The 16,667-nt window shown below is 44.7% G+C and overlaps 2 protein-coding genes across 2 annotated transcripts; both read left to right on the top strand.

The window, feature by feature from the left end:
- The first annotated feature begins 1,051 nt into the window (after positions 1-1,051).
- On the top strand, positions 1,052-5,512 carry ppp1r7 (protein phosphatase 1, regulatory (inhibitor) subunit 7). Its single transcript, XM_048988621.1, has 10 exons — positions 1,052-1,173; positions 1,990-2,085; positions 2,215-2,270; positions 2,407-2,472; positions 2,605-2,735; positions 2,861-3,023; positions 3,140-3,256; positions 3,340-3,444; positions 4,171-4,257; positions 4,407-5,512. Exons 1-10 carry the CDS (start codon positions 1,134-1,136, stop codon positions 4,581-4,583), a joined length of 1,038 nt encoding a protein of 345 aa, XP_048844578.1. The 5' UTR covers positions 1,052-1,133; the 3' UTR covers positions 4,584-5,512.
- Positions 5,513-5,908: 396 nt separating this feature from the next.
- ubxn7 (UBX domain protein 7) lies at positions 5,909-13,626 on the top strand. Its single transcript, XM_048988613.1, has 11 exons — positions 5,909-6,045; positions 7,652-7,808; positions 7,909-7,976; positions 8,066-8,131; positions 8,241-8,353; positions 9,511-9,657; positions 9,754-9,844; positions 9,926-10,056; positions 10,138-10,552; positions 11,110-11,189; positions 11,275-13,626. The coding sequence occupies exons 1-11, from the start codon at positions 5,976-5,978 to the stop codon at positions 11,434-11,436; spliced, it is 1,500 nt and encodes a 499-aa protein (XP_048844570.1). The 5' UTR covers positions 5,909-5,975; the 3' UTR covers positions 11,437-13,626.
- The last annotated feature ends 3,041 nt before the right edge of the window (positions 13,627-16,667 follow it).

Here is a 16,667-nt window from a genome sequence, read left to right as displayed (position 1 = left end):
CTTTTCCATCCATCCATCTTCCAGCTGCTTATACTGGCCAGAGTTACATAGGTGCCCAGTGTCTGTACCCCGGGCACCTTAGGTGTCAAGGCAGGGGTACCATCCATTTATTTTTGGGTATAATGTAAACATGTTAAACAGGGTAAAACCATTAGCCCTGGCACAGGTGCTTCAAGTGATTGCTTATGGACAAGCTGTCAAAATTTTAAGTAGATTAAGGGTGAGTTTCCCGAAGCCTTCTGAACACTACGTCGTTCGTAAGTTCTATCTTTTAACAAAACTTACGAACGACGTAGCATTAAGAAGGCTTTGGGAAACTCCAACTTAAACGCGCACCATGTTTCAAAACGGACAGGACAAAGCTATTTCTTATTTCAAAGCTTCTTTCTATTTCTGTATTCATAATACATTATATGGCTGTTATATTTTCAATGATTGGGAGTCGTAATGTTCTGTATCAGAGGAAAAGGTACTTAAATAGAAAAATATACCTTTATCTTTATATAAATATATCTTTATACGTCAGAATTTTAAGGACAGTACTTTTCAATAATCAGGATGTAAAGTTAAACATTGTAGTTCTATAGTTCTTTTCCACCAGCCTAAAATTTACAGTTAATTCATACATCTATGCATCTACAAAAATTACCTGCTTATTCAATTTAGGTTATAAGGAGTTTAAATACTTTTATTATAGTTTCCGTAATAATTGAATATATTTTATGCATTATTCCCACATAAATCTAAATTACAATTTCTCAGACTGAAAACAGTAAAATAACTGGCGTTTATTAATAATCTAGAATAAGACAGAAAAAGTTAACTATAAAAACATATCAAATAAATAAAAATGATTTAAATCATACATATAATTTGGGTTTTGAGTTACCCACAACTAGGTGAATTTCTTGTTTTAACGTAATTAATGATGCCAATGGCAAAGGGACATATTTTTCAATATTCCGCAAAATATTCAATGGCGTAATTCTTATTTATGAAGAAGCCCTACTTCGAACGAAATCGGGAACTCGTCTGCAGGTTCGCCGTCATAGGGCCCCGTGACGCAGCACGGCCCCGCTTTTCTATTGGCCGACGAAACTGTCAGTAACATGTAGGCGGGTTCTCCGTGGAAGATGGCTTCTATGTCCGTAGGCGAGCCACAAGCAATGGAAGGTGAGATTGTACTGCTTTGCTATGGTGCTGCAGCAGTTTGGCTATGATGGCGGGCTTCGGTTCTTTGGCTCTGTTTATTTCCCTGGGCGTGGTCCGTGTTCTGAATTAGCCTAAACGACGCTTAGTCATGCAGCCCTGTGCATAAGCTTCATTTACATGGAAAGCGCTGGCTCCGCTGCTGGGTGTTGTGCTCCATCAAGCTCGCGTTCGTTCGGGCATCTTTAACGTTAACATTATGGCATGCTGTTCAATCACGTTTCAAATCAAAGAAGTGCATTGGACAGACACGTCATACTATCTTACAAGCCGACGAACCACGCCTGCTACTGCACGATCAATCCGGCTGAAGATGCCTGTACATTTCGGGTGGATATTTGCCTGTTTCTGCTGCGTCATATTTCTGTTTGCCATTAAGCTGGCTGAGCTTGTTACTTCGATTATATTTGTGTGCGAGTCAAACCCGCCCGGTTGGTGAAAGATGGATGTACGTGGTTGTTGATGGGAATCATTAAGTTAGGCTGAATTAGACCGCGTGATCCGTGGGATGTTAGTGATATTTTGCATTAATGCAGAAAAATGACGACATGTGTCTTCTCCCTGCGTACTTTACGAATCCAATGGGATAGATGGCGTGCAGTTTGCGAGCTGAGTTGTACTTCTCCTGTCCGTATCCCCTAGACAATGACATTTAGATCAGCACTGCAGTACTGTGGAAAGCGATGCAAAACCTCTTGCCTAGCCTCTGTATAGAATGCCCGGAAACTACAAGGTGTAGGTGATGCTGCTTCTGAATAACACCACCTGCTCTGTCTTCAGTGGACAGGAAGGGCGAGTCGGAGGAGTCTGGAGATGATGAGGTTAAGCGAAGGAGCCTGAATGGGGAGCTGGACCCCCAGCAGCCGCCCTTGTCAGGTGAGATGATGATCTCACTGGTATTGGGATCTCATGCGGGAATCACGGCAATGCATGATGTTTTAATCCAGCCTGGTCCTTCTCCTCCCACTCCCTTCTTATGGAAATGACCACCTGTGCCTTCTTCAGAGAAGGAGGAGTCCCCAGTCGACATGGACACCATAACACTGGACCCAGAGGAAGAGGTGAAGTTTCACACCAACAGGGGGTGTTTTGTTCATTTTCATAGTTTATTTTTTGGATCTTCCTGAAGCATAATGTAGAGTACGGTCAGAGCCAAGTCTTAGTGCTACACTGTCCCATCTTCATGTCCCCTTCCAGGATGTGGATCTGGTTCACTGTCGTATTGGGAAGATTGAGGGTCTGGAGGTCTTACAGAAGGCAAAGGTCTGTGTGTTTGTGGTTGAGGTCAGGCTGTATGTTTGGGGAGAGTCTACATCCTCAGATCCATCCTGGCTTTGGCCTTTTTGAAGCATGTGTTTGATTTTTCTGAGTTATCTCTTTTTTTTTTTCTGGTAGACACTGTCGCTGAGACAGAACCTCATTAAACGTATTGAAAATCTGGATAGTCTGGTCTCTCTCCGAGAGCTGGACCTCTATGATAACCAGATCCGGCGTCTGGAGAACTTGGAGACCCTGACCCAGCTGCAGTGAGTTTTCTTGTCCTCCTACATCCATGCACACTGTTCGATGTCCAGTAGTTTGCAGTGTGTGCTGTATACATAGGTGGGGTGTCATACAGTGTTAACAGAGCTGTGTCTTTATTGGCCTCCAGTGTTCTGGATGTTTCCTTCAACATTCTTCGTAAAGTGGAGGCTCTAGATCGGCTCGCAGGCCTAAAGAAGCTCTTTCTACTGCACAACAAAATAAGCCGTATTGAAAATTTGGACCATCTGACCAACCTGGAGATGCTAGAACTGGGCTCAAACCGTATCCGGGTGAGGGTTCTCTCGTGTGTAGCTAATGCCAATACCCATCCTCTCTTAAGTTAAGAGGAGTTCTTGTCAACACGCACCAATGACGGTGATAGAGTGTTGTGATGTATCCTCTTCAGGTGATTGAAAACCTGGACACTCTCTCCTCGCTGACCAGCCTGTTTCTGGGCACCAATAAGATCACTCAGCTGCAGAACCTTGAAGGATTACATAACCTGAGTGTCCTCAGTATTCAGGTACATACCAGACATGCATGCATGTGTGTTGGGTGTGTGCATGTGTTTGTGTCTGTAACCTTGTGTGCTGCTATGTCCTTCAGAGTAACCGCATAACCAAAATGGAAGGTTTGGGGAGCCTGGTGAACCTGAAGGAGCTCTACCTGAGTCATAACGGCATTGAGGTTCTTGAAGGCCTGGAATCCAATGTGAGTCTGCACAATGTTCACCTGTCCGCACCTCCTTACCGACATGCTTATGAAAGGTCTGTGTGACATATGCACACCATACCCGGCACCCCAGCGTAAATAATATTCCTGCAAAGTTTATACATACAGGACTGCAGACCGTATGTAACGTGGGGCTTAGAACAGGGGTTCTCAAACTTTTTGATCAATGGTCCTGATCAGATTCACGTTCGAAGTCGGAGGTCCGGAACAGTTTTCAATAACAAAAATACAGTTTCATGAATTAGCAATAGCTTTCGATATTAGACGTCATTATATGACAATAGCGGAACCTTGACGTAAAGACTTTGGTTGTGGATTATGACGAGTTATGTACATGGGAAATTTGGTTGTTCTACACTGTATTTTTCTGCTTCAAACCACATTAAGCTTTTTTTATGTTAACTACAGTGATGTTGAACCCCTGGTTTAGTGCATGAGATGTCTCATCTACTGCGATGTCTATCATCTTTTTCTGTTATTACTTAATACTGTGTTGGATATTTATTGTTGCTAAGATAATTTAAAGGTGAGTACAGTTAGGGAGTGCTTTACAAGTGCCAGCTTCCGCATATGACGGTAATGAATCTCTGAAGGAGATGGGGAGTTTATTGTGAAGTAGCATTAGCAAAAGGCAGTGCAGTCCTTCCCTTGTCTATTCCCGCTTCACGTTCTGCCTTCTTGGTCTGGTCGCACGGTTTCTGATAGAAAAAGCTGACAACTCTGGACATCGCTGCCAATCGCATCAAGAAGATCGAGAACATCGGTCATCTGACAGAGCTCCAGGAGTTCTGGGTGAGGAATGCATGAAGAGCAAGGAGAGTGGGAGGGAATGAGAGAACTAAATAAACTTAATTGCATAATAGGATTCTTGCAGAAAATTGTAAAGAATTGTAATTTCCGTGTGCTTTTGGAATAATGGTTGCTCTCCGGGTCTGTCCCAGATGAACGATAACCAGATAGAGAACTGGGCTGACCTTGACGAGCTGCAAAATGCCAAACACCTGGAGACGGTGTATCTGGAGAGGAATCCCCTTCAGAAGGACCCACAGTACCGCCGCAAGATCATGCTGGCATTGCCCAGTGTGCGGCAGATCGATGCAACTTTCATCCGCTTCTGATTGGTCCTGCCTGTGATTCTCCACAAGACCCTGGCCATCTCATCATCAGTCTCACTCTTGCACACGTATACGTGCAAATACACAGTCATGCATATATTTGTACATGTACAGTTATTCTACCTATACCAATGAAGTCAGTTATGTGGACTCTTGCTGGAAGGTGTGAATAATCACCCAAGAGCTTGATGATTTGGTTTGTGCATGTCATTGTCCCACACCCCCATCACATGCAGACGACTATAGCCTCTTACAGGAAGCAGTGCATTCTGGGAGTTTGGTAACAATCTAACAGCAATAGAAGAGCAGGACCTTGTGGTTCTCAGTCTGAGACTAAGGCAAGTGACACACCCTAATCTTTAACTTGTAACCCCTGTACCTTAGAACCATCTGCAGCTCTTGTCATGCACACAGATTCTCCCCTTCTTGTCTTTTCAATTGTGAGGGAATCTGACTAACTAAACAAAGTTTATTGCAGGATCTCTGACAGGTCCCATAATTTTGGGGGGCAAATCCTTCACAGTAAGATTTTCCTATTTAAAACAATAATAATCTCCAGTGTTTTTAAAGAATAAACATGCAAGAACGATTTCCTTCCATGCAGACTGCATTTGTTTCCATTTAGGCTGTGTTGGTTGGTCTTGCACTAGCATGTTGTCTGGTATGGTTGCATTTCTCTGGTGCTCTGGTTGAGGTTGTGGGGGTGCTAGGGAGGGGGCAGAGGCCCACATCAGCCCACATCAGCACAGGAGATTGCTCAGAGTACTGGGCTCTGTCCCTGAAGCAAGTCACACACTGCTAGTGTTTCATAAATAGTTAAGAGGGTCTTCAGAAATCATTTGCTTTTTTGCTTAATGTTTTTCAAGTGCTTGGTTGACTGTTTTAAACTGAATGTATCATAAAATATAAAATAAAATTGGGTAAAAAAAGTATTATGTTTTACCTGATTTTGTTATATTTTGCTCAAGACCATCTATTAACAATCTGTACACTGAGCCCAGAAAGTCGTTGTTATGTACTTGATTACCTTTTATGTTGAATGTTTACTTTGCAAATTTAGTTGAGATGATTAAAAACTGCATGCTGTGTGTATGTGCAAAGAGAAGATCCAGTGTAAATCTTATGGAAGTCTCACAACGGTAGATGGCGCTGTGTTTTTCACCTTCTCAAAAAAAAAATTAAGGAGAAATTTATAAAGAACTATATGGATGTTTGGTCATTTTTCCAGCAGCAAGCGGGGCAGATCTCTTAAGCACTTATGTTTTGAAAAAAAAGCAGTCCAGCGGAGGAAATACAATACCCATAATACTACGAGGCATCCTATGACGGATGATGTCGCTGCTATCGTAGTTAGGTGCGCAGGCGCACAGCCGTGTTGTTGTCGGCGGCGGTAAGATGGCGGCGATCGGGGATACATCAGCTCTGGGGCTGAACGGGTTAATACAGCAATTTACAGCCATAACGGGTAAACACGTTTTGTTCACACTTATTTCAATTTTACTTCATATAAATTGCTGTCAAAACAATGAGCCCGCGAAATAAGTAGGGAAAACTGCGTAGTCAGGACTGAAGGGGCATTAGAAACTACTGCCCCCTCTGTCAGCAGGAGAAAAGCCTACAACGAAAGGAAGAGATGGGCAGCCGTGCGTGGCCACCGACATCTCATATTGCCCATTTCAGCGAGGAAAAATGGTCAAAATTGGAGTAATATTGGAGGAAAGCTGTATGGGGTCGTGCATAAAGTTACTTTTTGACAGGCCGGTACAGCGCTTGGTGTTATTTGCACATTATAGACACAGGCTTGGGTTGCTTTTCCTGTAACGGAGCTGGCCAGGCTCTTCCTAACCCGGGACAGCTGGGTTTCAAGCAGCACAACCCAGGACGAATGCTGGCTCCACCGGCATCTCTAACACGTTTTTCAGATGATGTAGCCACAGTAGTAGAAGTGTCAACAGGCAACCCGGCAAAACTTGCTGCTCGCCAGATAAACTTATGAAGCAGGGATATTGCTTAATTAAAAGAAACGCATCGGGCGCAGGAGAGGGATGTTGAGGTAGTTGTGGTGCCTTACATCATTTTGGTCTGCCAATTGACCATTGAACTGTCTGTTTCTCTCTTACTGTGTTTGTTCCTTTACTAGTTCTTAGGTGTCGAACCCTCATAAGCATTTCCGACTTGAAATGTACACGACTGGTGTGTTTATCAGAACTGCATGAAGCGCCTGTTGATTAATTTACGGGTCGCCATCTTTCGCGCATGCGCAATGTGTGCGCTAGTATGTTGCGCTTTGATTAACCAGCCGTAATAAACTTTAGCGTTTTAAATCGCTTCGGTGACTCCCCCCGTCATGAACCCCATTCATTATTGACCATTTTGCCAATCTGGGCCCCTGTTACCTAATTTAGGAATAGGCGGTAATATTTACGAAGATAATATGCTCTCTTTTGGAGAAATACATCAGACGTTTCTAAGACCCATAGAGAAATTGTTTCTTTGGACGTTGATATTAATTTTGAAAATAATTCGAAGACGTTAAAAAGACGTGTGAAAATGGGATCATGGATTAGGTTAGATTTAATAAGTCAGAATGTTTCATTTTGGTACCAAAGACACAAACAGACAAGTCATTATCTTTAACTTTTTTGAGACATGGCTAACGTGGTACCCCCTGACCTGATAGTGTGTACCTCAATTTCATTTCCATTCTGCAGGTGATTGTGGAGTTTTGCTGTAAATCTCCTGAAAAGGTTTATTTTTCAAGGTTTATTTTGGCATCCAGCTTAGTGGGATTCTATGAAGAGATTGAGGGTAAAATCGACCAGTATTTTTGGTCAAATTGTTGAAAAACCAATGACGCGGTTTTTGAAAGAAATAACAAGGTGTATCTTGGCAGTTGAGTAAAAAGTATCCTTTATTTTCATAAAAAAAAATTAAGTGTCTCGTTTCTGAACAGAGTCAGCATTTTGGGCCCGTTTACACGCTATCCTTTAATTACTGCGCTAACCTGCCAGTACTTAGCTGAAATGTTAGTGTATGCGCATAGTCTCTGTGTGACAGTTGCACATCCACAGGTGCGACTGAGAGTGTTGGGAAACACATGCTAGAGGCTTGTGACAATAACCTGGAGATGGCTGTGACTATGTTTCTGGATGGAGGGGGTATGGTTGAGGAGCCTAGCACCAGCTCCAGTTCTGCAGGGGCTTCCAGCAGCAGAGCACCCCCTACAGAGTGAGTATTGAACTGCTAGGTGTGCACAGCTTATGTCATGTATGGTGTGTGCCATAGGTGTTTTTTTTTAGGTCTTGGGCTTATCACTTTCTCCCCACAGGGAGGAGGTGCGAGCCCCTATACCACAGAAGCAAGACATCCTGGTGGAACCAGAGCCACTGTATGGAGGTACGGTTTTTGCCATCATAGTCCTGACGGTCTTCACTGGGAGGCCAAGGCTCACCAGGCTGTCTGCATGCTCGCTCTGTCTCCGGCAGTGCCAAAAAGACGACGGCCAGCCAGATCCATCTTCGACGGCTTCAGAGACTTCCAGACAGAGACTAGTAAGGCTGTAGACCTGCTTGCGGGTTTGCCAACCTCATGTTATGTCGTTGGGGTGGGGCACCGTGCGGACGCTAGCTGACGGCTTTGTGACCCTTGCAATGGTGTCAGTCCGACAGGAGCAGGAGCTGAGGAATGGCAGCACAGTGGATAAGAAACTCAGCACCCTGGCTGATTTGTTTAGGCCCCCCATTGAGCTAATGCACAAGGGCAGCTTTGAGACGGTGAGATCCTTCTTAGTGTTGCTGTATACTGCATAGTATGTGCTACACAGTAATTACCATACATGTTATATACAGAATATAGTACAAACTGCACACTATACAACGTACCATAAACAGAAAGTCCCCAATATTTGAACCAGTTCCCTTCCAAGAGCAGGTTCACAAATCCTAATCTTGCAAGTTAGCCTGGGCATCCAGCTGATGGCACTCCAACCCCCAACTCCTATGTAAAACACGTACATGTAGTACAGCTATTTGTACATCAGACAATGCTTTTAAAATTTAATATTTGTATTTTTTTTGTTATACATTTGTGGTGTATTTTAACGAGGATCGACTTAGAATTATTTTTTATTCCAATTGTTTTACTTCGGCTGATCTCGTTTACCATTATCGAGCTACACTACATATCCACACCTAGCCTACCTCTCTCTCCTCAACTCCTATTGAAGACATTTGCATAAGAAAATGATTTTAAAAGTTAATATTTGTGTTTTTGTTATTGATTTGGGCTGCATTTTAACAACCAACAACTGAAAGTTCTTTTTTCCCCCCGTATAAGATGTACAGTACTGTGCAAAAGTCTTAGGCAGTCAAAGAAAAAGTTTATATGAGTAGTAAGTTTATATTTCCTGTGTGTGTGTGTGTGTGTGTGTGTGTGTGTGTGTGTGTGTGTGTGTGTGTGTGTGTGTGTGTGTGTGTATATATATATATATATATATATATATATATATATAAAGTTTATATAAGAAACAAACAAGAATTTCTTCTGTTCTCCAAAAAAATCAGTGATGTCTTGTTGGATGGCTAGATAAGCACCGTTTCAGTTCCCAAACCTCTTCTCAGGGGCACCTCAGCCATTCCATGTATTTGTTAGATTTCACCACCAGTACAATTAATCGATTAACATAAGTTCGAAAGTTCAAAAATGCATGGGAGTATTTGACGTTTGCTGCAAATACTGGAGTGATTTAAGAGAGCTTCTGAATTGGCTAAGCTGACACACTTGGACTGACATAATAACATTGTTTGCACCAACATGAAGATCAACTAAACATGATTTTCTTTGACTGCCTAAGGCCTCTACACAGTACTGTAGATAGACACTGCACTGCTGTACATAGGGGCTGTCTCTTAGCTTCTGTCTTCTGCTGTAGGCCAAGGACTGTGGACAGCTGGAGAACAAGTGGCTGATGATCAACATCCAGAACGTGCAGGATTTTGCTTGTCAGTGTCTGAACAGGGATGTGTGGAGCAATGATGCCGTGAAAACCATCATCAGAGAGCACTTTGTGTTCTGGCAGGTACTGCACCAGCATGGGAATGTCCCCATAAATGTCGTACATCCCTACCCCCTCATGACCAGAGGTTTACACCACTTGTGTGACGCTTGCGCTCAGGTATACCACGACAGCGAGGAGGGGCAGCGCTACATCCAGTTCTACAAACTGAACAAGTTCCCTTACATCTCCATCCTGGACCCCCGCACAGGTGATACTTACTCCTTGCTGACCACTAAGCCCAGGTAGCAGTCAGCTCGGAAATCTTCACGCCTCCTGCTTTTCACCCCAGGCCAGAAGATGGTGGAGTGGAACCATCTAGATGCGCCGTCCTTCCTGGAGCAGGTGACGGGATTTCTGACAGAACACGGGCAGCTCGACGGCCTGTCCAGTCACCCCCCTCCCGCCAAACGCGCGCGCTCTGTAAGCAGACCTGCCTCTCTTGCCTTCTTCCTTCCTGTCGCTTTTCTGTGCCACTTACCTGTACTTGGCCCCACCCCCCAGGAGAGTCTGATTGACGCCAGCGAGGACAGCCAGCTGGAAGCCGCCATTCGAGCCTCACTGGAGGAGACCCATTATGAATCCCAGCAGACTCGGCCGGACTCGCGCTCTGAGGAAGACTCGGACGCAGAGCCCTTCTCAGACAGCGAGGGGCTCATCTCCGTGGACGGCTCCGATGAGGAGGCCCCCGTCCAGGCTCCACCTCCTTGCCCAGACAGCCCCGCTCGCCACAGGAAGTCCCCACATAAAGAGTCCAGCCACAGGAAGGAGGAGAGCAAGAAGAACCACCTGGAGAAGCCTGTCGTGTCACAGCCCTGCAGAGAGAGTCTCGGCACGGCGCGGAGGCAGAACTCGGGATCGAGGGCGTGCGAGCCCGGCGCTGAGGAGCATGGCAGTCCAGGCCAACCTAGCGACAGCGGTATGGGCTGCTTGGAGGGGCGAGTTTTACTGGAGGACTGGACATTTTAGAATGAAATACTCAGTCACAGGTGGTGAACAATGAAAGTAGCCGAGATACCCACCCTGGGACGTGAACCTGCACCACAAACACAGACAAGTTGGTCTACCTATCTAAATGGGGACCGTCCATTCATTTCTATGGGGAAAAACCCTAATCCCAATTACGACCCCCTTAACCTCTACCTATCCCTAACCTTAACCATAAGTAACCGACCAAAATACATGACTTTTGGAATTTTTACTTTTTTGACTGCATTCACAGATTTTTATAAAACTGAGGTTATCCAAATGGGGACCTCAAAAGAAGTCCGCAAAAGTAGGGAAATTTCAGGTTTTGCTACAATTTTGGGGACAATTTGGTCCTCAGTTGTGATCTATGCAAACACACACACATTACAGTTCCATGTGCCGCATTAGCATTAGCATTGTGCATCCAGAATGCTTGTGTCAAAGAGCTTTCGCGGGCGGGACTCAGCCTGCTGATCCCTGCTCTGACTGGCTCTGTTCCACCCACAGGTCCGAAGGCTCAGCTTATGTTGCGCTACCCGGATGGGCAACGGGAGCAGATCGCCCTGTCTGCTCAAGCCACGCTCATGGTATGTCCACTGGACGTTTTCCTCCTTTGACACCGGCACCTTCGGGTCTCTGACGTGGGTTAACTGCCTATCGCTTTTCTTCTAGGCGCTGGTGAGACATATCCAGTCTAAAGGTTATCCAAACGAACGCTTCGAACTCGTCACCAACTTCCCACGACGGAAACTCTCTCACTTGGACTATGACATCACGCTGCAGGAGGCAGGGCTGTGTCCGCAAGAGACTGTCTTTGTGCAGGAGAGGAATTAGGCCGTGTGACGCCCCTCAACCCCCTCACCCTGACATCGCGCTCACTCCAGACCCACAGTGCTGCAGGCTCCGCCCCTTCCCTTCAGTGTAATTGGCCCTAAGCGGTGTCCATCAGCCGGTCGTCTGCCGCTCCATTCTGTGTACAGTCCATGGACACAGTTACCCAGCGAACACTGAACGGGGTCCCTGTTGCTACACATACATGAAGTCAATGAGCGTTTGTAGAATACGGCCTGACTGTAGAGACCAGCACCGGCCATGAGCTGCTGGGAAATAAAGATGGTGGGTCACATGATGTTGGTTTCCAGAAACCATGTGATATCTGAAGAGGACGTAATTCTTGTCATTCTTGTCAGTTAACGTTTTTCATATTAACGAGTTAGTGGCTTCCAGGCAGCTACAGCTTGGCGATGCAGACCTGCTCCTCCTCTGAAGGGAGGGACGTCTGCGTGGTCATGAGAAACTGGGAGCCTGCCATCACCATGGTGATCCTGGACCAGAGACTGGGTGTAGTTATTGACATGTAGTTACAGGATTTTCCTTTTTTTCCATTTTCTTTGATTTTTATATGACCTATTTCCAGAAAAAAAAGTTGCTGATTCTCAAATATAACCTTCACATCAAAGGGGGCTTGTTCGTATGTTCTGTCTGTCCAGCACGTGGAGGGCCCTCAGCCAATCGCTGACACACAGTGGTATGTTCCGCATCGCTCTCCGCCAATCAGTGGGGTTTAGGCTGTGACCGAGCAGAAGACGGAGTTGGCGTCAGGGGCTGTGGCCTTGCCTTCGCCATCCAGGACCCAAAGGGAACCATCGACACTATGCAGCAAACCCAGCTGACTTTGGCTTGGTGGAAGTTGGACCTCAGGTGCCGATTACCTACTGGTACTGCACGGCCTAGTCCTGCATTTCCTGGAACAGCCATGTTTTTAAATCTCTGCCATCTGGTTGATTTAAATAGATTGAGTGTTTGTGCAGAAAAAAATACAGTGGTTGCCATGGAGTTTAACGCAGTGGTGGAAACTCAGTTTGTGACACTTTGGATTTAAACCGTGAATTTGTGTTGGGTACAAAACTTAGAATGCATAACATTATAAAACTTAAAAGATATTCCTCAAATTGGCAGTCTGCCTAAAATTAACTTCTAAATAGGCTGTTTCTTTTGTAGCCAGATGAGAGCAGTCAAAGTAAAATATCTAGGTAATATTTTTTTCCCTCAATTATTCTCCAGTGAGGTGATGCAGTGGGTAGCATTGTAGCCTTACATAGCTAGGGTTGTGGGTTTCATCCCTAGGCCCAGGTGTATGGAGTTTGCATGCTGTCCCCTAGTACAAAAACAAGCCGTTATGGTAATTGATGTCTCTAAATTGCCCATGAAGTGTGACTGTATATGTGCTGTGGCAGACTGGGATTCCATTCAGGCTGTCCCGTGCTTTGTGCTTCCTGGTATCGGTTGCAAGCTCCTGGTGACTCTGTACTGAATAAGTGTGTATGGATGAATGATGGCTTTCAGTGTTTTACCTCCCTTGTTTTCCTAGAACAGAGGCCCTCGCAGACCTATTTTCAGATGAGTATCAGATAAGCCCCCCCCCCCCCCCCGCCAAAAAAAGAGAATCTTACCTTTAAATTGACACACCTGGTGCACCTGGAGTGTGTGTCTCTGATTAGGTAGATCAGCCCTGACTGGTTGTATGCTATAGAGGGGGTGGAGATTAAGGGCATAACAGACATGCATCAGCCATTTCGAAGCACCATCCTTTCATCCAATTGAAAACCTGCAAGATCTCTCTTGTTAGAAATTTGATCACTGTTCTTTTGACTGGGCTGTAGGATGAATGCCTTTTCACTCGACTTTAGTATGTTACTGCACCCTTTTCTGATTGGATTATCAATTGCCCCTGGCGAGAATATCCTCAATGTTTTCACTGTAAATAATGCACTGGGTAGGGGTGACTTTTAGTCAGTGTGTGTGTGTGTGTGTGTGTGTGTGTGTGTGTGTGTGTGTGTGTGTGTGTGTGTCTGTGTGTGTGTGTGTGTGTGGGTGTGTCTGTCTGTCTGTCTGTGTCTGTGCGAGTGCATGTTTGGGTAAAACTTCATGTGCTTTAAGGGACCAAACTTTTCTGTTTTATGTACACAGCTTGTCTTAATATTTTACTTGAACAAAATCAACCAATAAACAGCTTTTTCAGTACCTGTTATCTACCTTGCCCTTGCTGTCTGGGTGTGGCCTTTTCCAGGGTCGCTGTGCCTGGTGCATGATGGGAAAGTCACATTATGATTGCCTGTGTGATGGTTTATTGCTGCTGTTTTGTCTACTTTGCTTATGTTGGTGGTGGGAGGGGTCATCAGTACGGAATAATCTATTCCTCAGTGAGACCCTGTCCTCATCTACAGATTCCAGGTGCAGATTTTTCCTGGGTTTGGTGGTGCTGAATGGATCGGGATGCTGATTGTTGCTGGGTTTTATTTTTGGGGAGGCTGATGCTGGCTGGATGACTGAAGAGGAAAAGATTAGAATAGCTTGAATATCACTTGTCATGCAACAAACTAGATCTCTAAGAAATGACTCTTGAGTTGTCAAACGATCACTACAAGACTAGCCATGGAGTCAACATTGGGGGGGACCAAGTAAATATAAATATATACAGACACTCCTCTACTTATGAATGAGATACGTTCCTAACAGCCGTTCATAACTTGAAATGTTTGTAAGTCGTTACTGAACATCATTTAAGGGTTTACGCACATACAAAGAACTGGGATGCTGGGAGTACGCATGCTACACTGCTGCGCGGCGGGAGTAGTGGCCAGAGTTCGTACGAGGTGGAATTGGCGCGCGTTCGTATGTTTGTAAGTAGAGGTGTGTGTGTGTGTGTGTGTGTGAGAGAGAGAGAGAGAGAGAGAGAGAGAAATAGGAGAATAGAGTTTGCATGTTCTCCCCATGTCGTCGTGGGGTTTCCTCCGGGTACTCCGGTTTACCCCCACAGTCCAAAAACATGCTGAGGCTAATTGGAGTTGCTTAATTGCCCATAGGTGTGTATGTGAGAGTGAATGGTGTGTGAGTGTGCCCTGCGATGGGCTGGCCCCCTCATCCTGGGTTGTTCCCTGCCTCGTGCCCATTGCTTCCGGGATAGGCTCCGGACCCCCCACGACCCAGTAGTAGGATAAGCGGTTTGGCAGATGGATGGATATATATGAAATATAATTGCAGCCTTGGATCAATAGAAGCTGATGTATGACTCCAGTTGAAATACTGTTGTTTGAGGAGGGGGTGCTGTCATGGTGTCCCATCAGAGGGTAATGCCAATTCCTTGGTCTCTCCAAGACTTAGCAGGGCTGATCTTGTTCTTTGGGCCTTTAGAAATGACATCCGGTCAGTTTATAGAAATGTCTCCTGCAGCCTGACTGGTGTGACAGCAGGAATTGGTCTGTTTTTTTCTGTCCTCACCTGGATCAAAGCACGTCTGCTTCAAGCTGCCTCTGATTGCCTATTCGTTAACTTGCATGTTGTGTAATATCAGCCATGCAAACAGGGTCAATGGAAGAACAATTGGTGCAAGGAATCTTAGGAGAACCAGCAGCCCAGGGAAAGTTTAGTGATGTGAGCAGAGATGTGAAATCAGGAGCCGATTTATCATGCCTTATCATAAAGTCGAGATGTTTATCATTGCTTCCAACATCTGTCATACGGCAATAACTAAATATCTCCATTGCCCCCATAAGACTGTCAAGCTGCACCCAAGGCGTCAGCACCTCATTCTCCCCCCCCCTCCCCTGTTTAAACTCCCCTCTAAACCCCAACAAGTGAAAATGGTCACACGTCCGGCAGCCACCTAACTGGCAACGATTTAACAACCATTAATGAGTTTGTCCCAGACCTATCACAATGTTTTATTGTGCATACGTAATGACTGAAAATACAAGTAAACTGAAAGAAGCATAGTATTTGCATAGTATAAGATTATATATTTATCATAACGCAGACCCTGCTGTCATACCAGCTGCATTATTCATTCAATGCAAACACGTATAGACTTCATTCTCAGATTGTGCGAAGTATTGCCGAAACCCACTAGGGGTCTCTCTATGCTTGGGGGAAAAAAAAAAGGTTTGAAGACTTGAAACACGTTCTGGCAGTTTATGGGGAACGGCTAAAAGCTTCATCAACCCGTCACTACTACTGGCTCCGGCACAAAAAAAGGGTTTGTTTTATGATTACAACACTGGGAATGATACCAAAAAAAAAAAAACAAGAAGTCAGGAACCCAAGATACAAAAAAACCCATCAGGGAACAGGGCAACACAGAGAGCAGGAGTAGGAAAGTGACAAAGTAGCAAAAGCACGAAGCAACATAACAATGACTGACTAAAGCTGAGGCCACATCCGCACGAATGCTTTAAAATTTTTTTTACTGGGGTTTCTCAAGAAAAAGATCTGCATCCACGCTACCGTTATCAGTAGCACTGAAAAAAACTTCTGCGTCCAAACTGCACTGTGTAAAAGGCAAATGCCACAGCTTATGACACATAAAAGCCTACAGTGAGCATGTGTACTTACCAACCTAATAATTTGTTGTTGTAGCTCGAGCATGTGTCATCTGCCTGTTTTGTCCAACCGAAATTCTTTGTAATTCTAAAAGTGAAGTAAATTTTGAATTATTTTGGCTCTGATTTGTAATAAAGCTTTGTAATAAAGTTTGATTTGATTACTCTCCAACAACCATGGGTTTAAAGTAAATGCACGCGTTTGCAGAAATCACAGTACTGTAGTGTCGCAAAGTTGTACATTAAAGGAACCAAGTAGTTCATCAAAATCACAGCAACACAGTTATCAGTATAATGCATCATGGATCCAGGAATTTAGTCACTACACATCACTCTTCTCAGTTTCACTGCAGCGATTGGTAAATTCTTTAGTTTTTTGCTCGTAAACAGCATGCAGTGTACACGACATTTGCCAGGTAGCGAAAGTCCTGTACATCCTGCCCTCCTTGTGAAAACATTTTTCACTCCTGTGGATGGTAATTAAATCAAGAAAATAGACATTGAAACGAAGAGAGCTAATCAGGAAAGAATCATGAGTCAAGTACGAACCAATTGGAGCTCACTGATGTAGGCGTGACAATTTTTATAAGTTTATGAATGTCCCTACAGATGCATTGACAGAAAGATCAGTTGTCAGACAGTGATGACGGTTCTGAGAGAAGAAAAGAGGGAGAGGAATTAAAAAAA

The sequence above is a fragment of the Brienomyrus brachyistius genome, chromosome 21 (assembly GCF_023856365.1).
Source record: "Brienomyrus brachyistius isolate T26 chromosome 21, BBRACH_0.4, whole genome shotgun sequence".
NCBI lineage: Eukaryota > Metazoa > Chordata > Actinopteri > Osteoglossiformes > Mormyridae > Brienomyrus > Brienomyrus brachyistius.
This window is presented reverse-complemented; position numbering and strand designations above follow the sequence as displayed.